The sequence below is a fragment of the Callospermophilus lateralis genome, chromosome 6 (genome assembly GCF_048772815.1).
Source record: "Callospermophilus lateralis isolate mCalLat2 chromosome 6, mCalLat2.hap1, whole genome shotgun sequence".
NCBI lineage: Eukaryota > Metazoa > Chordata > Mammalia > Rodentia > Sciuridae > Callospermophilus > Callospermophilus lateralis.
The window spans coordinates 54,377,130-54,405,094 of record NC_135310.1 but is presented as its reverse complement, the minus strand read 5'-3'; the positions used below and the strand labels follow the sequence as shown (position 1 = coordinate 54,405,094).

General features: G+C 39.9%; 1 protein-coding gene and 1 pseudogene across 1 annotated transcript; one reads left to right on the top strand and one right to left on the bottom strand.

Moving 5' to 3' along the window:
• Positions 1-2,086: 2,086 nt before the first annotated feature.
• On the top strand, positions 2,087-27,965 carry LOC143402394 (sodium-dependent glucose transporter 1B-like). Its single transcript, XM_076859837.1, has 4 exons — positions 2,087-2,128; positions 23,725-23,893; positions 25,487-25,603; positions 26,971-27,965. The coding sequence occupies exons 2-4, from the start codon at positions 23,833-23,835 to the stop codon at positions 27,963-27,965; spliced, it is 1,173 nt and encodes a 390-aa protein (XP_076715952.1). The 5' UTR covers positions 2,087-2,128; positions 23,725-23,832.
• LOC143401863 (protein kish-A pseudogene) lies at positions 6,496-8,229 on the bottom strand (annotated as a pseudogene).

Genomic DNA, 27,965 nt, shown 5'->3' with positions numbered 1-27,965 from the left:
GCTGAGGCAGGAGGATTGCAAGTTCAAGGCTGGCCTGGGAAATTTAGCCAGACCCTGTCTCAAAATAAATAAAATCAAAAAGGACTGGAGATGAGCTCAGTGGTAGGAAGCTTGCTTAGCCTATGTGAGGTACTGGGTTCAGTCCCAGTCCTACAAAAAAAAAAAAAAAAAAAAAAAAGCAAGATAAAGCCTTTCCTTCTCAAATGGCATCACATTACTCTCAGTAGCTCTACAAACTGATGCCCTGGTCCACTTCCTTACAGCACTGGAATTATCTCCAGGATTTGGGGCAGTATGTGTGCTTGGAACCACAGTATTGGACCAGATTTATTTCTTTAGCTACTATTATGCTGCTCATCTACAGCCACTGAATCTCTGACTGTCCTTAGGCAAGATGTTACTTGCTCTCTATTCTCCTATCTGTAAGTGGCACTAAAGTGGGATTCAGAGTGGTGTTGTGAGGATTAATTGAGATAGTATGTGGGAAAGCTAATGCATTTATACATAAGGGTCTACAAATATTTGTGGATTGAAAGATGTACCACAGTCCAAGAAACCTCAGATGTCCAAGGTGCAAGGGCAAGGATTTTGAACAACTTAACAAAGGTAAGAATGTTGGGCTACCTCTGCTATCCAGGAGACCCAGGGAGTGGTCAAGGCCCTACCTTTGGCTGCATTTTTCTTGTAAGATTTGGCTTCACCTCACCTTTTAAAATTAAAAATATGGGCTGGGGTTGTGGCTCAAGTGGTAGGGTGCTCGCCTGGGATGCGTGCGGCCCGGGTTCGATCCTCAGCACCACATACAAACGAGGATGTTGTATCTGCCGATAACTAAAAAAAAAAATAAATATTAAAATTCTCTCTCTCTCTCTCTCTCTCTCTCTCTCTCTCTCTCCCCCCCCTTAAAAATTAAATTAAATATATATATATATATATATATATATATATATATATATTGTTTTTAGTTGTAGATGGATGCAACATATACATTTATTTATTTGTGGTGCTGAGGATCAAACCCATTGCCTCACACATGCTAGGCAAGCACTCCATCACTGAGTTACAACCCCAGTCCCTTTTCAAAATGTTTTATTCTTTAGAACATGAAATGTCTTCATTGTTTCCTGCTGCAACGAGCATCTCCAGAACTTTCTTATCACACCAGCATTTGGACCTTCTTGATATCCTTGCTCCAGGTCCGTCTTTGGTGGCGCTACTCTTAATTTTTCCGGAGCATTTACTGCTCATACGTTCGCTGTGTTCTGTTCCACACGGGATGCTCCTAATTTCCACCATCTCAGCAGCCCCGAGATGCTGCCCTACTCACCAGATGTGCCATGCCTACTGCTTGCTATTTGGCACTACGGACTTGTGTGCTTGGATGTGAAATCCTTTCATTTGCCTGGATGTGCACGTGCTGGACGTGGGGATGCTTTTGTCCCCCCAGGCCAGCCGGAGACCCGGGAGAAGAGCGCCGCCAGGCGCGCAGAGGCTCAGCGGCAGGCACGGTCCCATCGCTGGGGAGCCCGGGAGCCGCCGGGACGCGCATCTTCTCTCCTGATTCGTCTGTTCCGCGGCTGCAGTTTCAGCTCGCCATGGGGCGCGGGTCCTCTGGTCCGGGTGGGTCCAGCGAAGCCGGCTGCTGAAGCCGGAGGGCGAGGGCCGGTCTCCCAGGCCACAAAGACACGCTGGGTAGCGGCTAGGTGCTGGTGGGCCAGGGTCCTCGCTTCTGCCGCGTGATCCACCCAGAAATAGCGGGCGATGGAGCGCCTCGGTTCGCTACCTGCTACAGCGGCGCGTTCCAAAGTCCGACTTTCCCAGGAGGTGACCCGTGACAGACCCCGGAGGAGGTTGCCCAAGGAGGCCTGGAGGCTTGGAGTTCAGATCTCCAAGGATCCGCCGAAAAGGTCAGCGGCAGCAAGACCACGTCTCTGGAGCCGCCAAGCTGGAGCTGGAACAGGAGTTTCGTGGTGCCGGGGCCGCGGCTGCGGGGCAGCAGCTCCTCCAGGCCGAGGTCCCAGCGAAGAAAGAGACCCAAGTGGTGGGGGTCTCCGGGAGGAGAAGTCGACATGAAACCCTGCTGCGCTGGTTCATCACCGCGATCCTGTATGCGGCCTTCCTGGGGCTGGTGAGAGCCGGGGGAGCGACCCTCTCAGGTGTCTTCTTGCAGAGAAAGCGACCTTCCCAGTTGGAGTCCCGGCTTTGCCCCCCTGCTCCCTCCGCAAGTTTTGTGACCTTGGGAGCATTAGATATTCTGCCTGGGTCTTGTTTTGTAATCATTTCAAACTGGTACAGTTCTAATCGTGGAGGGTATTTAACTTTCCTAATGTGTTTTCAATTGAAGCAGACCCTCCTTGATGTGATGGGGGAAACACAAAAGGTATTGCACAGGTCTGTAGCTACTGCCATCGCTTCCGGAATGATGCCACAGAAAAGTGCTTTTTTGGAATTCCCTCTTTCTGCTGGTGTAACTAAATTCAACCAACTGCTTAATTTTGCAAATAGGAAATAGGCCACGAGAACAGTGACTTTTCTGAATCACACAGCTGGTTGAGCGGTAGAGCCATCAACAGATCTCTTACTCTGCTAGTGATCCTATTTAACTAATCTGTCAGATCCTTAAAAGTTTTTCTTGGAGCAAAGTGCAAGTCTAGAAGCACTGTTTGCCAAACTCCTGGGCTGCCCCTCAGTTCACTATTTGTGGCTACTTCCCATCTGATGATACAATAATTGTGATTCTGGGGAGTTGGGTAAATGAGTCCAATGAGGAGAGTCATTTCTGGTCACTTTGCTCAGAGACTCAGCCTTGATTGGTCTGGTCACTTTGAAACCCTGCTGCGCCGGTTCACCACCGTGATCCTGTATTCGGCCTTCCTGGGGCTGGGGAGAGCTGGGGAAGCGACCCTCTCAGGTGTCTTCTTGCAGAGAAAGCGACCTTCCCAGTTGGAGTCCCGGCTTTGCCTTGATTGGTCTGGTCACTTTGCTCAGAGACTCACCACCCCCATTCCTAGAGTGGGAGGTGGGGGTGGTGAGAAAGAAAGAGATCTCTGATATTTGGTGAGCCCTTACTTTGTGCCAGGTCTTGTTGTAAGTCCTTTGAAGGCATGAAGTAACCACTAGAGCCAGTATTCTGACTTTTCTCCTTTTACAAAATGCTTGCTGTGCCACCTATGCACACCCTGGACTTGGACTCCTGCTGCTCAGACAAGAGGCAGCTCCTGGATAGGGAGCATAGCAGCACAAGTAGAGTCAATTGTTTTTGAATTATAGTTGAATTAGAAACATTTTTTTTTTTCTTAAAGGCATTAAGGAATTTCTTCCAGCAGGCAACCATGACTGCTTGTTCTTGCTAACACCTATTAAAAAGAAAAGGTCAGACAAGTAAAGTCTTAGCAGTTTTTTTTGCAGAAAGGAATGATTTAGGAACCAGGGACCACCTAAACCAGTAAAGGTTCAAAAAACTCCAACCAGGAAGGTGGGCAGGCAGTATCTATAGACACAACAAGAAAGTGATATAAATAAATAGCTTGAATAGTTACAGCTCATGTGCTGTTGGTGCACATTTCTGAGCAGTTTGCAGCATGTAATGGGCTAATTGCTTGGCTGCTAAGCAACTTGTTCCAAAAATATACTCAGGTGACATTAGGTATGTTGAACTCGCCCCCATACACAGGCATCATTAGGCCAAATTGAATTTAACAACTCCCCCCTTTTACTCAGCCTCTCCTTTTTGTGAGATTGAAACCTGGAGCAGTGAGGGAACCTTCTATCACCAACACAATTGACAGGTTTGCATAATTATGAAATTCACAATGTACAATGACAAATGAGTTGGATGATTCTTTATGCCTTCTTTAAGTTTTTGTTGCCATTTTGATGCCTAAAAGAAGGATGGCTGAATAAAAACATCTGAATCTTGATGGGTACAAGGTATCAAGGACACTTACAATGCCTATCAGGAGGATAAAACCAAGAAACTAAAGTACAAATATCTCCACAAACCAAACTGATCAAAATCAAACAATGCAAGTTTCATGCAATAAAGAATTCAACAGCATTAGGGTCCAATGCTCATAGTCTCTGGGGCATGATGATAATTAGGGGCATAGTTGCCCTCAAACATCCAGGTTGCCTGCAAACCAACTATTAGTGGCTGCCATGAACACACCATGTGTTCCTTTTTCTAAGTTGTTCATTTAATGTATACAGTGGCAGTGTGTAGAGAAACAGCAGTATCTCACCCATCTTTTTTTTTTTCTTTTGTTTTAGAGCTGTGGACTAAACCCAGGGCTTTATATATGCTAAGTAAACATTGTTCTAACAACTGAGTAATACACCACCACGCCCAGATGATCAGCCATCTTTTAAATTACTCTTTCTGTACTGACAAAATCAAGGGAATGTTAAACACAACATTGTTTGGTTTAACACCATAAACAAGCTCCACACATGGGCAAGAAAGACATATGAAACACAATTTTTTTTCCCACTAAGTACTTTGTTGAGCATCCATATTCTCAGCATCCAATCAGAGAGTGGCTTCTACTGTTCTGAATTCCTGGGAAGTCTGATTAGCTAGAATATCCAAAACTTCCCCCAACTAATGTGTTAGCTTCTAATTCCATACCATGGCACTTTACTACTGCCAAGAGTGAACACCCAGAACCCTGTTAAAAACTTTCATATTTTCAGTGTTGGTGTGAATTTTGGCCATTGACTGCTTTGGTCTCTGATTATGGAAGGTATGGGAACTTTCAGGGAAAGCTCTTCAGAAGGCAGTAGTGAGCCAGGCAAAATAGCAACATTTGAACCAGGGTAGATGCAAAACCAGGTAGACAAATTCTCCAGTCTCTTGGAGGCTGAAAAGAGTGTCATCTAGTGGCCATCCAGCAGCAGTCTATGAAATTCATCACTCTTAAGTCTGCAAAGCACTGAACAAGGTCCAGTGGGAAATTTGTGTGTGTGTGTGTGTGTGTGTGTGTGTGTGTGTGCGCGTGATCCCTTTATAGCATGCTGTGAGGGTATGAAACCTTGTTTATTGTAAAGGGATGTTCCTGGATTTAGTGTGATGTAATACTTGTATTTGTAGCTCCACAGGTTATCCTCGGGTCTTGTGTACACAATGTACTTTGGCAGACATCACTCATGATTTGCACACACATATGTAATTCCTAGTTCTTTCATATGCACAATTTTTCAGACATCACCCAGACAAGTTTTCTATATTTGGTAGAGATCAGATTGATTTCTTCTATGTGTAGTATTTCTTTAAGCATTTTAAATAGTGCTGGCTTAGTAGTCAGGAATTCTTTTAGTTCTGCTTGTCCTGGAAGGATTTTATTTCTTTGCCAATTCTGAAGATAGCTCTACTGGATACAGTAATCTTGGTTAACAGTTATTTTCTTTTAGGGTGTGGAATACATCATTCCAACCTCTCCTGTTTGTGCTGGGAAATTACATGTTATTTTGATTGGTTTACCTCTAAACTTGACCTTACATTTTATTCTTGAGGCTTTTAAAATTCTATCCTGTCCTATGTGCTAGGCATTTTAATTATAAGATGCCATGGAGAGGTTCTTTTGCTTTTTCTTCCTTTCTTATTCTTGTTCTTTTTTTCCCCTTCTCCCTTGGACTGAAGGTTGAACCCATGATACTTTACCACTGAGCTACATCCTTGATCCTTTTTTCAGTAAGTCACTGAGGATCTTGCTAAGTTGCTGAGGCTGGTCTCACACTTATGATCCTCCTGCCTCAGCCCCTTTAGTTGCTGGGATTACAGGTATGCATCACCATGCATGGCCAGGTTCTTTTAAACCTTTTCTATTGGGGATTCTGAATGCATTCTGTATCTGATTCCAGCTCATTCTCAAGGCCTGGAAAGTTTTATTTCCTTGAAGAGGTTATCCATGTTATTAACCTTCATCTCAGAATGCTCTTTGATTCCAATTATTCTTAACTTTGTTCTATTGGTGTTGCCCTATAATTCTGTATATTCTGGTCATGGTTACTTATTTTCTTTAATACTGTCAGATTGTTCAAAGGATAGCCACCTGTCTTCCAGCCCTGTGATTCTGTTTTATGCTTGCTCAACCCTATTAGAAGACTTTGAACATTTTATTTGATTTATTGTGTCTTTCATTTCCAAGATTTACATTTGGTTGTTTTTCAATATCAATCTCTACCTCCTTATTGTATTTCTCATTCATATCTTGAACTAACTTCCTAAATTCATTGAATTGTTTTCCATGTTCTCTTTGGAATTCATTGATCATTTAAATAATTATTCTTTTGAATTTCTTTCAAAATATTTACATCTTAACTATTTACATAGAACATTAGTCTAATAACATAAAAACCGAGAACACCATCTGGGCATTTATCCCTTTCAAAGATCAGAGATAAAAGCGTTCACCTTTTTTTTCCCAGTCTTTCCTACAGATAAGTCCTTGTTCACACTGCAATCATCAGCCAATTAAATTCTGGCATTTTCCCAAGCTACTGTATGAAAAGGATTTTGAAGGCCACTACTATACAGAATATTGTAATACAGGACTCTCTCATTCACCAATTCTGGCATACTTCTGAAATATCCCCAACATTTTCATTTCATTTCTGTCCAAGAGGCTGGGTACCAGGTATAGTATATAATCACAGGTACATGTAACTTCAAGATTACTGCCAATAAGCTCTGAAAATTGAAAATGACAAGTATAGTGAATCTTTTGATTTTTTTTTTTGTACCAGAGATTCAACCCAGGGGTGCTTAACCACTGAGCTACATCCCCAGCCTTTTAAAAATTATTTTATTTAGAGACAGGTTCTTGCTGAGTTGCTTAGGGCCTCCATTAGTTGCTAAGCTTGGCTTTGAAATTGCGATCCTCCTGCCTCAGCCTCTCACGCTGCTGGGATTATAGGTATGCACTATTGCACCTGGCTTCTTTTGAATTGAAAAAGGAGGGGAAACAAGAACCAAAATAAATAGAGAGAAAGAGAAAACAAGAGAATTTAGCTATTAGAGAGAAAGAGAGAGAAAGAAAAAGAGAAACAAGACCCTCCCCCAAAAAATCCCCAAATAAATGAAACCCTCAATCCTCAAAAGACAAAACAGGAAATATAAAAAATTATTTTTAAAATGATGAAAAGAAGGGAAAAATAAACAGTTATGTATATTAATGTATATCCATCAGACAATCAACACAGCAGTTGAGAGAGAGAGAGAGAGAGAGAGAGAGAGAGAATTATTAATGAAAATTGTCTTTACTAAAGTGGTCAAAACTGTTGACAACTTAGATGTTCATTGCCTATGCCAGACTGCCCTTCTTTCCATTTTTCTTGAGCTATATATGCCTTAGAGAAAGTACTAGAGTTTGTTAAGTCTTTCCTCTTTTTGTATTACTCACTGAGCTGCCAGCTGGAGTGGCCGGGAGCTGAAGCTGGTTGAATTAGTTCTCAGCTTCCTATCTCCCAGTATAAATTAAGACAGAATGGAAAGTACTGTTGATTGGAGTTTTACATGGACAGACCAAATTCTGCTACAGATTTCTAAATGTGATGGTGCAACAGCTGGGGTTTAGCTCTGATCAGGCCTTTGGGTCTTTGTCAAGTGACATTTGCTCTGGAGAGATTAGATCAACATACCCAGAGGGCCAGGCAGATGCTGGGCATCTGGATTTCAAGAGTCTACCAAGAATTCTACTTTTAGGGTAGGGGAGCCAACCCTCCACAGATCTCACACACTTCAATGCCAATGAATATGGCCTTCCCAGGCTCAGTCTACAAGTATAATCCCTGAGTGTAATCATGGCAGCCTGTTCAATTTTCCAATCCTCTTAGGCTAATCATATAAGCTCTCAGACTTGAAGGGCAGGCTAGATGCACTCATCTTCTTATCTATGACTTGAAACAAAAACCTTTGATCCTCAAAATACTTGAATGTCCCTGTGTACAATTTTTTTTTTCTGTCAGGTACATATTCTGCTAGATACACCAGAGGCCACATGATAGGTGGTTTCTGGGACAATATAGCAATATTTGCTTTGATCTCCTGGGCTCCTGCAGCAGCAAGCTATAGCACAGTCTCTTCAAGATGTCTTCCCACCTCGGCTCTCTGCTTGCCAGAGTAAAAACATGGAGCACTTTTCAAATACCATCTCACTGTGCATCTTCTGGTTCAGTTAAGTTCAGACTGCTTTTCTGTTCTATAGGTTTTTCTGTGCCAAATTTCTCCATTGTGTTTCTCTTTCTTTTTGTGTTATCCCTCTCCTCTGTGGTCAAACAATGCTACTGCTGCTACTACCACTGGCTTGGCCCCAATGTACTTTTTCTTGTCCTTTGTTAAATGCACCCAAATTTTTGGACTCCTAAGAGTCTCTGACTTTGCTATATTGAATTTCAGTGTATTCTTTCTTTCACCCACCTCCCTGAGAAGCAGTACGCTCACTGAGATATGGAGCAACTGGAAATGCAGCCTTCCTTTAATCCACTGTCTTGAATCTCCCCCAGAGTACAGAGTTTTAAATCATGGAACCTATAAAGACTCAACAAGGACAAGGCATCAATCACTCCATGACTACACACAAGAGCAATGGATTTCCATCTACTTAAATACCATTTTTTTTCCTCCAGATCAGGTGCATAGCACTGTTTATTAAATGGACTTTGTTCGAACAGCATGTCTTCACAATTTTAGCATTTACTGAGTTAATACAAAATCTACCAAGTTATTTCCTTAGTATTCAATTAATTCTTATTGTGCTTGATGTAGGATTAAACATTAGCTTGATTTTTATAAGCCATTTGTGTTTTTTTTTTTTCATTTTAGTTCTGAGAATTCTTACCCAGTGCAATGAAATGATGTTATCAGATGTCTATACTTGACAGAGTACTTTCCATGAATATCCTTGAACACACCGGAAAGGAAAGTAGCACACTAAAAAAAATTAACTTTGAGTGATAAGACTTAAAATGGCCATAGTTAAAGTTCTGATGATTGGTTTTTACCATAGTGATGAATGGACAAGAATGTTTGGCTACTTGGTTGCAAAAAAATATTTTTAAGATAAAACTAGAATTATGACTAATAGTGTTATCTTTGGACTATTAGATGTCTATGAATTTCATAGTTTCTGAAACATGTATTACTAATATACCCATTTAACTATAACTCAAATTTTAGCATTACTTATTAAATAACAATGATTCCCACATAATGTAATATCAAACAAGCTTAATTAGTTTACTATATCTCTTTCTTAAAAAGAGTGATATCCTTTTGAGATATTCTAAATACACATTTGGAAAATCCCAAAATTAATTCAAAATCAAGAAAAAGGCAATTTAGAATAAGTTATTTTTCTTGATGACAAATTTTACATTGTAAAGATAACATAAGCTTATTTTATCTTCAATGTAGGTAGGGAAAGTTGTGTGTCTGTATTATATCTAATGCTGAAAATTGAAAGACATGTCTGTTTCATATAAGTCATGAATACTTTATGAACCAAAGACTATCCAATTCACACAAACCTGAAAATAATGTGAATTAGTTCTTTTTTTTTTTTTTTTGAGAGAGAGACTAATTCATTTATAAAAGCAATTATTTTTCTTTTTTTTAAATTAATTTTTATTGTAGGTTGTTCAAAACATTACATAGTTCTTGATATATCATATTTCACACTTTGATTCAAGTGGGATATGAGCTCCCATTTTTACCCCATATACAGATTGCAGAATCACATCAGCAATTATTTTTCTTAAAGCAAAGAAAGTAGAAGTCAGTATCATAAGGACATAAAATATCACATACACATCATACATAGAGACATACATCAACATATAAACAGAAGCAGATCTTGCATCTTTCATTTAAAAAATTTGGCCATGCATCAGATAAAACAATACAAAACTCATGTAAGTATTAAGGAATATCTAAGTTCAAAAATTTTTTCTGACCAGTGTTACAAAGTTTCCTTCCCAACTATCTAAAGCCTTTGACTAACTTTTTTTTTAATTTTTTTTTTTTAGTTGTAGATGGACACAATACCTTTATTTTATTTAATTTGTTTATGTGGTGCTGGGGATCGAACCAAGTGCCTCACATGTTCAGAGCCCATGATTTTGAAAACTAAGTTAGTGGATGTCTCATGAAGTGGATTTCCAAACTCCTGTGTCTCAGATCCTTAGATTTGGAGAAACCCATTTTCAAAAGGTACCTACTTCAGTTTTCCAACTGTATACAGCCCAGTTAATTTTCAGATCCAATGTGATCCTGTTAATAGTCAACTAGATGTTCTTTTGTTCAACTCAGAAATTATGAATGGGTAAAGTGAAGCTCCCTTAGTGTTAGTAGCTCTCAGTTTCCAATATTAGTGACTCTCCTTGCTGCTCTCAGCTGTAGGAGACAGCAGCTAGTGGAAGCTCTCTGGAACTCCTCCAGCAGACAGAATTAGTGGCTCTCTGTTTCACTCTGTCACTCTCCACTATTTCCTGACTTTTAGCATTTTCATCTCCATCTCCTGGCTCCTTTCAGGGCCAGAAGCCTTTGGTGTTACCAGCTCTTAGTGTATCCAGTTCAGCCTGCTCTACTAGAGGAAGAAATCATGCATAAGCAAGATTAAAAAACAAAAACAAAAACCCAAAAGAGGTTTTATTAGGACTAGTGCTGCAGCACAGGGGATGGCAGCTTATGTAGGGAAAAAAGGCACGATCATGCATTTTGCAGTGTCCTGCTGGCTATTTTAGACTTTTTGTTTGGTTATGAGTAGGGAAAGAGCTCTTCATTGACCTGATTGTGGACTGCTGATGTAAAGAGGCAGAGTTATCCAGAGAGGCTATGGGACTATATCATGCTGGATGGCCCTGCAATCAAAGCTGCAGCAACCAAAGAAAAAGGTTCCATTCAGCCTTGAGGTGTTTGGAAAAGCTGTAGCTATCAAAGATGGAAGAAAGAAAAATTCAAAGTACTCCCCAGGAAGCACTGAGCCCTGGACCCTTCTCTTCTGTCTCATTTCTTCTAAGAGATTTTATCGTCCTTAATCTTTTTAAAAAAAAAAAAAAAAATATATATATATATATATATATATTTTTTTTTTAGTTACACACACACACACACACACACACACACACACACACATACACGTCAATGAACCTTTATTTTATTTATTTATATATGGTGCTGAGGATCAAATCAAGTGCCTCACAAATGCTAGGAAAGTGCTCTATCACTGAGCCACAACCCTAGCCCCTATCCTTCTTAATCTTAAGGAGTCACAAGTGAAGTTCTCTGTCTTCTGTAATTTATTCCTGCTGACAGAGGCAGTGACCCTATGGTTTCCTGGAAGCATGAAAATCTATTATTGACCACTCTGCTGATTTGTAGGGGCCTGACTTTTCTCCCAAGGGCACTGGCTGGAAGCCTTGCATTGTAATTAACTTGACATGGGTCTGCTATAACCTAAAAAAGAAGTCAGCTGTTTAATCCTGGCATAAGAAGAATCATTGTAAATTATAGGGTAGAGGCACAGAAAGGAAATAGGCTGACGGAAGCCAAATGAAAATATTCATGCTCCTTTGTCACCTTTAGGCCACCATTAAACTGCACAGAGATTTAGTATATTCTAGGCTCAAAGGATTTAATATCATCATTTTTGCTCACATCATAATGCAGTTCTGTGTTTTCAGATCATTTATCCTACCTCAGGTTGTAGTGTTCCCACAAATGGATGATTTGATCATTATTGCTAATCTCCTCAGAGGATAAACTGCGTGGCAGGTCTGGGAGTACCCTGGAGTGGATCCTGTGAGCTGCCTATCTAGCTGAACCAAAGATCAAGTGCTCTTCCCGGCCTGAGAGTAGAAAATCGTGCCCCTGTCATCACCACAAGTTTTGAACCAAGTGAACGTTTAGATTGTGTTGGTCAGGGAGGAGAGCCCTCCCTCCTTTTGTGTTGGTGATGGGAGATGGTGCTCAGGGGCTACCTTTTTGGTTCTTTCTCTAGCCATTTATTTTGAGTCCCTGCATTTAATTGCAACCAGGAGATATGGGGGAGGGGTAGAGTCTTACCAATAAGGTAAAAAGGCAAACAAAGCTCAAGGAAAAAAAAGCAGTTTTATGAACTAAGTGCCCTGTGGGCCTGGATATATGGGAGCTTTCTCGTGTTACAATAGCTGGTGAAATGCCCAGAGCCCCTTCTCAGGTCCAGTTTAGCTCTCTCTACTTTGTTTTACCACCACATACTCCACCTTTTGGGGATACATTTCTCTCCTCGAAATGACCCATGGGACGGAAAGGGCTGAAAAAGGCTAATTCATGTATGATCTGTTAACTAATATCATTGAAAAACATCATGATAAGATATGATAGAAAAACTTGCTGTACCTGCCAAACTATCAAAATAATAGCGATCTTTGTTCATTTTGGAGGCTTGGAAACAGTTAGAGGAGCCTCAATTTAATTCTCACTCTCTCTTACCTCCCTCCTCCTTCCTTTAGTGCTTTGCCCTCTTCCACCTCTAAACTACTCTTGTTGCCTTCCTATAAACAGAACTCAAGCGTCTGTTATTTATTTATTTATTTATTTTTAAAAATCTTCTCAGCTATTCCCTGCATCCCAAAGTTTTAGAATGAATAGCTAAAAACTCTTATGGGTACATATTGAACCATGTCGCTAAGAAAAGACCACCAACTCCAGTTTTAAATCAAATTAAAGCAAGCTTGTATTGTGTACACAAGAGCTGGCCAGGACTGTCTCTCCCAAAGCTGGCCTAGAGCTCAACACCCCAGCTTTCCAGGAAAAAGTTTTTATAGTACAAAAAGTTGCAAAGGGTGGGCGTCTTGAGAAGTTATAGCTAACAGGATTTTGACAAGCATAATACAAAGGCAGATAATAGGTTAATGACCTACATGGCTTAACATTTCAAGGTAGGGAATAATTTTAGATCCTAACATCAGACTTTATGAGGTGCTGTTGAGGTTTCAAAGAGGGCTGTTATCTGGTCAGGAAAAACCAGGCATGGGTGAGTTCAAGGCACAGGCAGGAATTCCACACAAGTTTAGAAATTGCAGTAATTTGTAGTAAAACAGAAATTAACTTTTCATGACTTTGTGAAGAGATGGCTCCCAATCTTTTTTTTTTTTTTTTTTCAAAGAGAGAGTAGGGGAGGGAGAAAGAGAGAGAATTCTTCAATATTTATTTTTTAGTTCTCGGCGGACACAACATCTCTGTTTGTATGTGGCGCTGAGGATCAAACCCGGGCCACACGCATGCCAGGCGAGCGCGTTACCGCTTGAGCCACATCCCCAGCCCGGCTCCCAATCTTAAAATGGAACTAGTCTGGGTTCATCATGTGTCCTGTCCACTTAGTTTTGAACCTCATGCCATCTGATTTTCTTTACATTTTTATTTAAATCTTTTCCATCAAATTGAGTTGAGAGTCTCTGTAGCTTTTTAAAAATATATTTATGTTTTAGTTGTAGTTGGACTCAATACCTTTATTTCACTTATTTATTTTTATGTGGTGCTGAGGATCGAACCCAGGATCTTGTGCTTGCAAGGTGAGCATTCTACTGCTGAGCCACAACCCCAGGCCCAGAGAGTCTCTGTAGCTTTTGACATGTTGCTAGTTTTCATTTTAAAAGTCTCCTCTTTTAGATTCTAAAACATGCCAATTTTTTAATGTCTATGCTTTTTGGTCACCTATTATTTATTGATTGTATGTCTTCCCTTTGTCCCCTACATACAGATAATTTTTCAAGGTTCACCCCTAGCCTTTTGTCCTTCCTATGTGGATGACAGGCCATCATTAACTTTTCTTGAATTTTAGGCCTCCTTCATAACAATCTGCTGTCAGCCCTACCTGCACCATGTTTCTCCCAAGAGAGCTCTATAGCTTACTCAACATCAAACCAAAACTAATTTTACCCACCTATGAGTAAAATTAGTGGAACTATCATTTTCCCATTTGAAAAAATTTTTAATCTTAAATCTACAAATAAACAGCTGCTAAGACTTACAGATTTCCCATCTGCAATAATTTTCTACGTTTGCCTTTGTTTCCATTTTTATTAACCTAAAATATGAAGGTTCAGGACCTTCATATTTCTGGCTTAATTTTTCAAAATTGACCTTACCCTAATCCTTGTCATTTTCACTTTTCACAATTTCTCTACCCACATCTGTAACTTAGAAATTTTTGTCTGGTGGGAGCTTAGAAAAAGGGGTGTTCTGAAACAATAGCCAAGGCCTATTCCCAGAGTTTTAACAGGCCTGGGGAATTAGAGGTCTAGGCAGGGGCTCTTATTCATTGTCAGCACTGATGTCTTATACACCCAGGTTATTTTAACATACAGTGTAATTTAGGCTAAGAACCATTGTTAGCCAAATTAGAACTGTGATTTTTAAAAAACATTCACCTAATTTGCATATATCACTTTCCTTAGCTAGTTTTTGTCTTATTCTTTTCCTATGTCACTTATTTTTGTTGTGGACAACCATTAATCCATTGTTTTAACAAAATTTGTTAATCTTATTGCTTATAAATTAACCTGCAACTCTTCATGTCTCCTAGTCAAACTTCCCACCCCACTCCTAGCCATTTGCTTTATGTACTTTATTTTTACAACTAGATCATGACATTAGGCAAGAAACCTCTCTGAATCTGAGCTTCTCATTCCTAAAATAAGAAGGCTAGGTTATATGACTTCTGCATTTTCATTTACATGAAACTTAGAATTTTATTTAAATAAGTTATCTTACTATTGGTGAATAATGCTTTTAGTATACTTTATCTAAATACCAGTTTAAAACAATTCTCTGGTAGTTTTTGTAATTAGTTTATTGCTACATCAATTCATCCAATGAAAACATGATCAGGAACACTAAAAGACCACTATCTTTTCCTTGTAATAGTCCATATATGATTATTCTTGGATTCCCACCCCCCCATAAAAATACAGCTGTTTTTGGTTATACTTGCCTGCCAGGTGTTCAAGACCCCTATATCCACCAAAAATCAACTTCTGTCCTTCTGCTTTTAAGGACACTTCAGGCTGCCTGGGGGTTATTTGAAAGTCTTATGAAAAGTCTCTTGACTCTCAGTCCTTTCCTATACCAATTGTATCATCTGCCAGGATGAGCCAGTCTAACTGACAATGTGACTTTCCTTGAAAGCACTGGGGATATTACAATCCCCAATGACTCTCCTCTTGTGGAACGGGTACCTTTAGGATTCTAGTCTCTAGGATCCTCACAATTGCTCTGAATGGGAGGCTGGGTATCTCCTGGATTTTCAGGGCTCTTTTAGAGGGGTCTTGTCACCCTCTGGGTCCTGCTAACCTTGGAGAGTTCGGACCAAAATCCTGGCTGTCCTCTTAGTCCTTTTATCTTCCTTGGCTTTAGCCTCCAAGTCTTGTTTGTTGAATACCCAGAATGCCTGTTCCACCAACCTTTGGTCCATTTTATGTTGGATCCTATCTTTCCTGTAGGTGATGGTCGGCATCCAATATGTTACAATCATCCCAATTTCAAATTACTGGAGAAAACCCAGTTTGTCTACAAAAAAGTCTAGTCTTATCAGAAAGATGCATCTGAGAGTAATTGTTAGAGACCTTCCATGACCCTGATTATAAACAGTTTAGGGAAGAGTCAAAACTGTGGATGACAAAGGACTTAGAACAGCCACGGTAAGAATTTTGGCAAGAAAGTTCAGCAGCTTGACAAGACAGTTTAGTTATTTCCATTGTATTTATCATTTTAGGATAACAATTATAACTGACAGTATTATGACATGACCATAAGATTTTTGGTGGATTAAAATCTGTGTAAATAGAGCTGGGGTCATAGCTTAGTACCTAGCATGTGTGAGGTACTGAGTTTGATTCTCAGCACCACATAAAAGTAAATAAAGATCCATCAATAACTTTAAAAAAACACATACCTGTAAATAACTAGTGGTGCTTGCCTGTAATCCCAGCAACTCAGAAGGCTGAGGCAGGAAGAGCACAAATTTAAAGCCAGCTTCAGCAGATTAGTGAGGCACTTAGCAACTCAGTGAGACTCTGTGTGTAAATAAAATATAAAAAAGTGTTTGAGATATGGCTCAGTGGTTAAGCACCCCTGGGTTCAATCGCCATTACAAAAAAAAAAAACCTGTAAATAATTTTCCTTAGTTATTGCCAGCTTAATCACATATGCAGTTTTTTTCCATAAGATTAATGCTTTACAAACTTCCTATGACTTGTTTAGACCCTCTACATTTTGCTTAACTCTTTTGATTTTGCCCTCATTCAAAATCCTTTCCCATTCATATGTTTTCCCTTTCCTTTTGACCTTTGTAATAAAAAATATAAACCCCATGCCTATAACTTTTTAATATTTCTTTTTAAAATTTACTTTTTTCTTACTGCCCTATTTTTTCATGTTTTGATAATAATCCTTACAAATATTCCAAAATTACTCTTTTTCCCAATAAGGTGAGATACTTGAACTTTTTCCAGTGTCTTCATCCAAACACAGCTGAAGCTGCTCTTTTGTATTCTTCACACATGAGATTACTCAAGCCAGTTATAATTTTAACACATTTAGCAGAACCAAATATATTGTCTTTTTACACATTTTAAGAAGCCCAGAGTACTTTGAATTCATTTTTACCCGTTGATATTCAGTATTTTGGCTTACTTAAGAATGACCCAGATGTTTTATATATATATATATATTACTTATATTTATAAATATTTGTCTCCTTTATATTTACCTAATTGATCCATTTTTAATAATTGTAAAAGTTGAAGCCTTGAAGAGGCTAGCTACTCTTTACTGAACCATTTTTATAGCATGTGGCTGTTCTGCAGGTTTTACTTAATCAAGAGCTCTGGATACTTGGTCAATCAAAAGATATAGCTGCCAATATCATATACATCTTACTTTCTATTTCTCCAAGTTACATGAACCCTTCTTGGGGAAGTCAGGGCAGTCCCTCTTCCAGTGACCTTATATCCTAAAATATGATTTTTACCCAGGTGCCAAGGCTCTTTTCTGGTATATTTTGGGTTACCCTGAGGTAGTGGTTGCATTAAGACAGCCACAAGTCATATTTGTTTCTATATTCTCCTGTCCTTTCTGGCTTCCTCTATCCAGGTTAAAAAAACATGGAGTCTGGGGTCCCTGACTCAAATGTTTATGACTTCCTTCATATGTTTGAGTCAGTAGGCCTAGTGGTCTTGAAGACTGTCACCACAGACCCAACAGAAGTTGCTTAGGCTAGGCTCCTGGCACAATTTCATAAAATCCAAAATGCAGAAAATTTCTCCTCATTTTTTTTCCTTTTCCAGAATGGAGGATTGTTTTAGTCAGTGTTGCATCACTGTGACCAAAAGACCCAACAAGAACAACTTAGAGAAGAAAAAGGTTATTTTGGCTCATAGTTTTAGAGGTTCAGTTCATGGTTGGCCAGATCCATAGCTTTGGGCTTATCATGGAAAGAACACCATGGTGGAAGGGTCTGGTGGAAAAATAGGTGCTTGATTCAGATATCCAGGAAGCATAGGAAGAGCTCTGCATACCGGGGACAAAATATAAACTCCCCAAACATGCCAGTAACCCACTTCTTTAAGGCACATCCTACCCACCTACATTTACCACTTTTTAATCCACTTAAGTGGATTAATTCACTGGTGAGGTTACAGCTCTCACAATCTAAACATTTCACCTCTGAACATTCTTGCATCATTTACTATTTGTGCTTTTGTGGGACACCTCATATCTGAACCATAACAAGAATGAGGCTATAATTCACAGACCCATTCTCTGGCCAATACCCTTGGTCTTCTAGTGTGTATTGAGGCAAGGCTTTATCACAAAAGAAAGTCAGTCTGTTTTTCGTAAGTCTCTCAGACTTAACCCCAGTTAGTAATTAGACACCTAAGGGTTGAGTGCTTTGGAACACCAGGAGTGAAAGACAGAAATGTCTCACAGGAGAACAAAAGGAGAAGAGGAAGATGGAAATCTCAGGGTTTTCAAGAGCCAGTTTCTTGGTATACACAGATGAAATATCAGATTTTTACAGGTATGGAGACAAGAGAGTTATGGGTGCTCACTAAACAGGATGTGTTTGAGTCAGAGTTCCAGAAAGCAAACAGAACTGAGAAATTCAGAAAGCAAAACAAAGAACTCTGCAGTGGTACAACTAGTCTGTAATCCAAGGGAGAGCTTCTGAAACCAAGTTAGAGCCTGCCTCAGAGTGTGCTGGAATGGTGAAACCAGTCTGCAGTACAAACTGGGCGGTTGAGTCAGGGCCACCACAGATATCTGCAGTGTGATAAAAATCATCACCAGTGAGCAAAAGAGATGAAAGAAAGGCTAAAGAACATGGACATGGAGGTAGGGTTGCATCTTTCACATGAAGAGGATGGGGAGGCTCACACAGTTGTACCAGCAGTTGAAGCAGATCTTGCAGCAATGATTCAGGTGACCACTTGTCATCCACAGGCAGATCTGTGCTGGCCTTTACACTTGTCAGTCATCTTTTTCTGTGCCCTCTCAAGGGGAAGTCCTCTTTATAGGTCACCAAGATGTGACCAGTCAGCTGAGGGTTCTTTTGCCCACTTCAGATAGAAATCATGAATAGGCAAAGTCAAGTTCCCTTAGTGTTAGCAACTTTCCTTGTTGCTGATCTCCTGGCAGTAGGAGCCAGCAGCTAGTGGGAACTTTCTTGAACTCCTCCAACAGACGCAGCTGCTCTCTGTTGCGCTCTGTCACTCCCCACGACTCCCTGACTACTATCTGCCCTTAGCATTTTCAGCCCCATCTTCCGACACCTTTTGGGGCCAGGAGCCTTTTGGAAATCACCAGCTCTTAGTATATCCAGTTTAGACTGCTCTGCTTGAGATAGAAATCAGGCATTAACAAGATACAATACCATCCTAAAGAGGTTTTATTAGGACATTTGCTGCAGCATAAGGGGAGGAAGCACATGAACTACTCCAATAAGGGTAAGGGGAAAGAGTTGGCTAATTGTTTCTGCTTAGTCATGTGCCAGAAGCCATTTATGAGCCATGTGTTCACTGAGTGACGTTGGAGCCTTTAGGCAGGAAAGCCTGGTTTGGGGAGCTCCCAGGCAGTATCCACTGATGTGAAAATGCCCAATTCATGTCAATGCTCTGTTCTATCTCACTGCTCAAGTTCAAGCACAGTCCTGGAGATGGGAGTGACCTGCTAAGAGCCAAACAGCCTGCTTACTCCCACCCCTATCCAGTTTTGCCACAGCAAAATTCTCCAAGAAGCCTTGAGGTGTTTGGAGCAACCACAGCTATCAAAAATGGAAGAAAAAAAATAAAATATACCTCTTGGAGAGTGTTATGACTTTATATAAAGTATTCCTCTATAGCTCCTCTGTTAATATAGGAATATTAGGAGGCAAAATTGTTAGATTATGAGAGCTATAACCTAATCAGTTCATCCTAATTTGAATGGACTGTGGTAACCAGGCAGGTAGGGCATGGCTGAAAGAGGTAGGTTACTGGGTGTGTGCTTTGAAAGTGTTCTTCTTCCCTATGGCCTATTTCCCTCTCTGTGTTTTTTTTTTTTTTTTTTTTTTTTGAGAGAGAGAGAGAGAGACTGACTTAATATTTATTTTTTAGCTTTCAGCGACACAACATCTTTGTTTGTATGTGGTGCTGAGGATCGAACCCAGGCCATACACATGCCAGGCGAGCACGCTACCGCTTGAGCCACATCCCCAGCTCAATCCCTCTCTATTTTTTGACCACCATCAACAGACAGCACTCATTCACCACACCCTTCAGCCCTGATGGTTTGTCTTCAGACCAGTGCAATTGGTTCAATGGAGTAGGTCCACCCTGAACCAAACTCCTGAGACCATGAGCAATAATAAACTTTTCCTCCTCTAAGTTGTTCTTGTTGGATATTTTGGTCACAGCAATGAAAAGTTAACTAATATGGAAAATGGATCCAAGAAGTGAGGTTGCTGCTGGGACAAACTTGTTTTTGGAACTTGTTTGTGCACATAGTGTGGGAAAATCTGAAGATGGAAGATAAAAAAGTCATTCTTCTCACAAAGAAAGTCCTAGGAACTTGTGTCACCATGCTCAGTCATCCAGGCACTCAGAGGCTACGGCTGCTGTGATCCTAGAGGGCCCAGTTATTGCTTGAACTGTTGACAAGCCTTCGCATTATCTACAAGGTCCTGGTTCTGCAGTTATGCAGGGTGCTGGATTCCTTAGGGGATCATTAAGGTTTCCACTGAGACTTCAGAGAAGACTTGGAAGATCAGAAAAATGTAGCTGGATTAGAATTCCTGCAGGATGTTTCTAAAAGAGTGATGTGTGAAGCTGTGAATGTGACCCCAGAACTGGAGTGAAGACTGTTTCAATAAGAGATGCCAGTAATACGGATCACCTGACAAGAAAAGCTGCGGCTGTGGACAGAACCAGACTAAAAAGGAAGTCGTATGAGCTGCAACTGGCAAGGCCAAATGGGTAGGGCTGCCTAAGCCTTTTGGAGATCACATCTCACTACCCTGTGCCCCAGATGCTGGATGTGGAGCTACAAGACTTGTTTGTCCAGTTTAGTTTTTGTATTGCTTTGGTCCCACCCTTTGTTTCTATACCCCTATTTTTCCATTTCGGAAGGGAAATGTTTACTTTGCCTTTATATACTGGAAGCATCTAACTTGCTTTTGATCTTACAGGGGCCTCACAGCTGAGAGCTTGCCTTGACTCTCAAAGGAGACTTTGGACTTGGGCATTTGGGCAATATTGAAAATGCTAGGGCTATGGGCATTCTTGGAGATGGACTAAATGCATTTTGCATTGTGAGATGGACGTGAGTTTTAGGGGATGTGGGGAGAAATGTTATGGTTTGGATGTGAGGTATCATCCCAAAACTTTTGTGTTAATGCAGGAATAGTCAGAGGTAAAGTGATTAGATTAAAGAGCTTCAACTTAATTGGTCCATCCTAGTTTGAATGGACTAACCGGATGGTAACTGCAGGCTGGTAGGGTATGGCTGGAAGAGGTAGGTCACCAGGTACATGCTCAGGAAAGTTAATTTTCCCTGTGGCCCCTTCCCCTCTCAATATGCTTTTTAACTGCCATGAGTGGGGCAGCGCTCCACCCCCATGCCCTTTCACCCTGATGAGATCTGCCTTACCTTGGGCTGAGTGCAATGGCGTTGGTCCATCAACAACTGAACTTCTGAAACCCTGAGCCCAAATAAACTTTTCCTCCTTAAAATTGTTCCTGTTATGTATTTTGGTCCTAGCAATGAAAATGTGACTGACACAGGGAACATGTGGCAGAAGAGAACATCCTTTCTCTTCTTTCTCAATTTTGGTCTCAATCCAGTAAAAAGTGCTCAAATTAAGTCAGAGAACTCAAAACAAATTTATGGAGCTTGCATTAAATAGAAAACTCACAGGAGACCCCAATTTCATTGAGAGATCAGGCATAAGGTGATTGTTTCAATCCACCAGTGAATTTTTGATCTTAAATTCTCATATTAGTGCAAGAATTCATTTTAGGGAATGGCTACTGCTATTCTGGGACACTGGTCGCTGGACATCTACTTTGGATCCTCATCTGATGCCATCCCATTAAAGGAAGAAATTTAGACCTATTAAATTTAGCAGTTTATTTGAGCAAAGAACAATTCATGAATTGAGAAAACCCTGAAGTAATAAAGTTTAATAAAACTCCACTCAGCAACATGGGCAGGCAATACCTACAGACAAAAAGAAGAAGTTACAGCGGCTGAGGTTGGGGCTCAGTGGCAGAGAACTTGCCTCCCACATGTAATTCGCTGGGTTTGACCCTCAGCACCACATAAAAATAAACAAAATAAAGATATTGTGTCCATGTATAACTAAAAAATTTTTTTAAAAAAGATAAAGTTACATAAAGAAATAGCATAATTACTTTCAGCTTAGCATTTACCTTATTTGGACACACTGGAACATTATGCAATGTGTGATTGGCCATTTATTTAAAAAGTTACACTCTCAGGTTAAAGTGTGTTGACATAGTAAATTAGATTATACTTTGTTACTATTTTGTCTGCTTTTGTATCACTGTGACCAAAATATCTGACAAGAACAATTTAGAGAAGGAAAAGTTTATTTGGTGCTTACAGTTTCAGAAGTCTTAGTTTGTAGATGGCTGACTCCATTGTTCTGGGCCCAGGGTGATGCTACACATCATGGGGGAAGAGTCCAGCAGAGGAAAGCTGCTCAGCTCAGGGCCAGGAAGCACAGAAAGAAAAGAGAAGGGACCACAGGAAAGATGCACCCTTCCAGGGCACTTCCCCAGTGATTCAGCTCCTCCAGTCGTGCCTCCCCTGCTTAGTTACCACCTAGTTAGTCCATTCAGAATAGGATGGACTGATTAGGTTACAGCTCTCACAACTGAATTCTTTCACCTCTGAACATTCTGACATTAACAGAAGCCTCTGGGGCACCTCACATTTAAACCATGATAGTTACATATAGAGCAGTTTTAGAACAAATTTAATGTTTCACAATATAATTTTCTTTGAGAAATTTTATTGTTTAAAATCAATCTATACATATGTATGTAGAAGTTTCTAAGCCTTACAAACTATTCTCCTGATGGCTGGGAATTTCCTTGAAGAAAAATGTAGATTTAGAAATGTTTACATTGGTTCCCTCTGGAATATTTGGAGCTCAGCCAAATGACCCTATATGTACCAGGAGTATTGCTGTTCTAAAATAAAAAAATAGAATACTTTGATAATTTGTATTTTTATATCTAAATTCTCATATTAGTGCATGCAGTATATTTTAAAATATAGATACCAATTTTAAGCATATGTTTAGGGCTGGGGATGTGGCTCAAGCGGTAGCGTGCTCGCCTGGCATGCACGGGATGCTGGGTTCGATCCTCAGCACCACATAAAAATAAAATAAAATGTTCTGTCCACCGAAAACTAAAAAATAAATATTAAAAAATTTTCTCTCTCTCTCTTAAAAAAAAAGAATACATTTAATGGTATATTTTATTAAATTTTTCCCCAGTGTTTGGGATCAAACCAAAGGCATCTTGCATGCTAGGTAAAGAATCTACCACTGAGGCTGTGGCTCAAGCAATAGCGCACTCGCCTGGCATGCATGTGGCCCGGGTTCGATCCTCAGCACCACATACAAACAAAGATGTTGTGTCCGCCGAAAACTAAAAAATAAACATTAAAATTCTCTCTCTCTCTCTTAAAAAAAAAAAAAAAAAAAAGAATCTACCACTGAGTTCATCCCCAGATCCTTATTAGTTTTTAGTACTTTTAAGGTATTATTCAAATAGGAAACAATATAACAAAAAGTAACAAGAATTTCAGCATTTGTTAAAAATTGAGTTTTTAAAAGGGAAATAAGAGGGAGCTGGGGTTGTGGCTAAGCAATAGTGCACTTGCCTGGCATGTGGGAGGCTGGGTTCGATTCTTAGCACCACATATAAATAAATAAATAAATAGATAAATAAATAATCTATCAACTATTAAAAAAATTTTAAAAAGGGGGAAATATGTAGGAATCAATGGCTCAAGTAGTATTAGTATTGTCATTGTACATTTTTTCCTTGCAATGTGGCTTAAAATAATTCTCTGCATTGCATCTGTATCTCACCCACCACTTTTTGTGATGGATACAAATTATATGGATATTATTTTGTTTGTAAGGAAAAGCTTTTTGTCTTCATAAATTTTAGGGAACAGCAATTGCTATACTGGGACCTACGTTTCAAGATTTGGCAAGAAATGTGAACCGAAATATCAGCAGTCTTTCTGAAATATTTGTGGGTCGTGCTTTTGGATATATGAGCGGCTTTGTACTTGGTGGCATTCTTTATGACCGTATGAATCATTTTTTACTTTTGGGTAAGTAGACACTGATTTTCATTTCTTTGTGATTTTTGAAGAGTTTACAACTTGCCTTTAAGTATGAAAACGGTAGCCTGCAGAATGGTTGACAACCGAAATGGGTGGTGTTTTGGTGTCCTCCGTGGAAGCTGGGTTTCCATGGTCCTGCTCTCACCTTGGCAGTTCAGGGGAATCTGTGCTGGGCCCTCTGGAAACTCAGATCAGCCCTCAGGTGTGTTAGCAATGCTTAGACTTCCTGACCTTGACTGTAATTTAGGCATCCCTCCAGGGTCACCCAATGATTGTTCAAAAAGTTCTGCTCATCAGGGTGTAGGGCAGCTCTCCCAGGGCCACGGAGCTCAGAAGGAGCTCCTGGAATCTGCCCTGGCTCTATGGAGTCTGGGTTGGAAGTGAAGGGGCAGGAGATGGCGAGTGAACTGAGGTAGGCTACATTTTTGTCGCTACTGCCCCATGTCAGTGATGACCCCAGACTGTTCTACCTCACCAGGAAATAGATGGCAAAGCTTTAACATACTGGTTTTGAATAAATTAACACACTTAAAAAATTTAGATTGATATAATAATGCACTTTTGAAGAAGGAGCACAATCTATTACTTCTGGTGAATAAATTCTCTTATTTCTAAAGTAGATTGAAAGAATATATGAATAAATATTATATATTCACATATGAGTGAATTGATGGTTTAATAATGACAAAGCAAGTAATTGTGGAATCTTTCTTTGGCTGTAAAAGCATAGAAGCAAGCTCTAATATAAAATGTAGCCAGTTTTTGAGTGAAGAGAAACCCATAATATGTGTGTGTGTGTGTGTGTGTGTGTGTGTGTGTATAATTTTTATTTGGGTCCAGGTTATCAAACCCAAGATCTTGCACATGCTACATATGTGCTCTACCACAGAACTACATGGCAGTCCAACAATAAGAATCTTCTATTTCCTTCCCATTCTCCAAACTAGTGTTTTTAAGTTATACTACACCACTATGCCAATTGAATTTTCTTTTTGGCTTTTTAATTTATTACCTCATCTAGAAGTCCCTTTTGGTTCTTAAATAAGAAACATTTAATGAAAGAATTTCTGCCTCTTTTGTTATCAAACATTTCTTTGTGATATAATTTATAGTTTAGTTGTTTATAGCACTAGAATTGTATTCATGTTGCAGTAATTTATTTTTTTTTGGGGGGGGTAGTACTGGGTATTGAACCCAGGGGTGCTTAGACACTGAGTCACATCTCCAGTCCTTTTTTAACATTTTATTTAGAGATAGGGTCTTACTGAGTTTCTTAGCGCCTCCATAAATTGCTGAGACTGGCTTTGAACTTGCGATTCTCCTGCCTCAGCCTCCTAAGCTGCTGGGATTAGAGGCATGCACCGTCGCGCCTGGCTGTAACTTATCTTTTACAGTTCATAAAAATTATAAAGTTTTGAAGTGACAAAAGCATTTATAAAAGTGGAAACTCTTAGCTTCTCAGATTACCCAGTTTTAATTTGATCTTATTTTACATTTTTAGAAGTATTATGGTGTTGACTTGACTCATGACTCTTCATGAATACTGCTTTTTATAGCTGACTTTATTACCTTTCTCCTCAGGAGTGTCACTGGTGGTCACCACAGTGGGTCTTTATTTTATCCCTTTCTGCAAGACAGCAGTGTTACTGATTGTCATGATGTCGGTCATGGGTGTTTCATCTAGCATTCTGGATACAGGTGAGTGAGCCCTTCATTATCAACTCTGAGATCAGGTCACTACTGCTAGGAAAAGAAGGATGGAGAATAGTGAAGTGTCACTTGCAATGCCCTTGAAATGACATAAACTTTTGAGCTGTTCATGAGGTCACCCAGTGAGAACATTCCTTCTAGTAGCTACTCTTTTTACCAATTAGGGAACCAATTTCTGAGCAGCCAACTCTGAAGTGAAATTAAAATGATTCAGTTCTTTGAGAGGATTGTTGAATTACAGCATCCAAACAGGAAGGATACCCTCCCGTGGTTAATTACATTACAGATTTTCATTTGGGTGTAGAAGTGTATACTGATTTTTACTTTTTTTTTTCCTATTCTTTCTCTCTCTCTCAAAAGTTCTATTGTTTCACAGAATTATTTTTTCATATGTTATAATGACTTTTAAAAGCTACTAAAAACTGGGAGTTATATTTGTTTAGCACTGAATCCAACTTTCTGTGCCTCCCTTCCCTCCTATAATATTACTTGATATGTTTTCTTCTTTAATCTTTGTTTGTAAAAAGAGAGATGGAATTATGTATTTATTTGAAAATATCTAATTTTTTAAAAAGCCAGGCTATGATGCTTCTGGCCTTTGTAGAGACAAGGAAAGCAAAAGGTGTGCTTTTACTATGTAACAGGTATACATGAGTCCTGCAGAATTAAGGTTCCTGGAAGTGATTTTCATCTGTTTTTATAGAGAAATAAATAATATTCCAAAACGACTATCAGTTGCAAATGTGTATAGATTTGGAAATTTGAGCACTATCTGGTATAAAATTTTACCTAATATGCTGGGCACAATGGTGCACACCTGTAATCCCAGTGGCTCAGGAGACTGAGGCAGGAGGATCATGAGTTCAAAGCCAGCCTCAGCAACTTAGCAAGGCCCTAAGCAACTTAGTGAGACCCTGTTTCAAATAAAATATTTCAAAAGGCTGGGGATATTTAAAAAGTGCCCCTGGGTTCAAGGCTTGGTACCAAAAATAAATAAATAAATTTTACCTAGTAAAAATATATTTTAAATATTTACAATAAATAGGTCTATAAATATTACTCTGCAGGATGGTGTTAGCACTGTTATAAAAAATTTCTGTGAAAGTGTCTGGCTCTTGGAGGTAGTTCTGTAGAATTCCATGTATGTGTATGAGATGTTGGTAAGGCATCGCCCTTTGGTGGTCGTGGGTTAAGAGTTCCTTAATTAAAGAATTGACTCAGATGCAATATTTGATAACTTAAAACATGATGCCAGGTAATACAAACTTAGTCTTGTTTTCACAGTCATGTTTTTTTTTTTTTTTTTTAATTTTACTGAGTTTAACATAAAGCATTTTTCCCTCTTTTCCTGGCAGGTGGTAATGTCCTTATCTTGGATATTTGGGGGCATGAAGGAGCCCCATACATGCAGGCCTTACACTTCAGTTTTGCCTTGGGTGCCTTTCTGGCTCCAATTCTGGCTAAATTGGCACTGGGTACCTCAGTGTCTGCCGAAAACAACACAGAGCCTGCTTTTCAGCCTCCAGCCACCAACGGATCATCTGAAGCTGACTCAGCCCCTCTGTTTGGATTGCCTGATGACATGAATCTACTCTGGGCTTATGCTTCTACCAGCACTTACATTTTCATAGTGTCTCTCTTTCTGTTTGCTCTGTTTTTCAAGAAAAGCTCAAGGCAAGAAAAATCAAAACCATCTGCTCAGGGATATCGAAGAGCTGAATATCACAAGACCCTTCTCTGCCTCCTTTTCTTGTTCTTCTTTTTTTATGTTGGAGCAGAGGTAACATATGGCTCTTATGTTTTCTCCTTTGCCACCACCTATGCTGGCATGGAAGAACGCGAAGCAGCTGGGTTGAACTCCATCTTCTGGGGGACCTTTGCAGCCTGCAGGGGCCTGGCAATCTTCTTTGCTACATGCCTACAGCCGGGCACCATGATTGTGTTGAGCAACATTGGCAGCCTGGCTTCATCTTTATTTCTGGTACTTTTCAACAAGAGTCCACTCTGTCTCTGGATTGCCACTTCAGTGTATGGGGCCTCAATGGCAGCTACGTTTCCCAGTGGTGTTTCCTGGATTGAGCAGTACACGACCATAAGTGGGAAATCTGCTGCATTTATTCTAATCGGTGGTGCCCTGGGACAAATGGCTATTCCTGCAGTAGTAGGTGTGGTTCAAGGACAATACCTGGGTTTGCCAGTAGTTCTGCACTCCTGTTTGGGGGCAGCACTATTCACTACTGTTATATTTCCCGTGATGTATAAAGTAGCCACCTTGCCTCTGGATCGCCAGCGAAAAGAAGTCGTCAAGAGTAAGAAACAGAAAGCTTTGCCCTCTAGTCCTGGGATATGA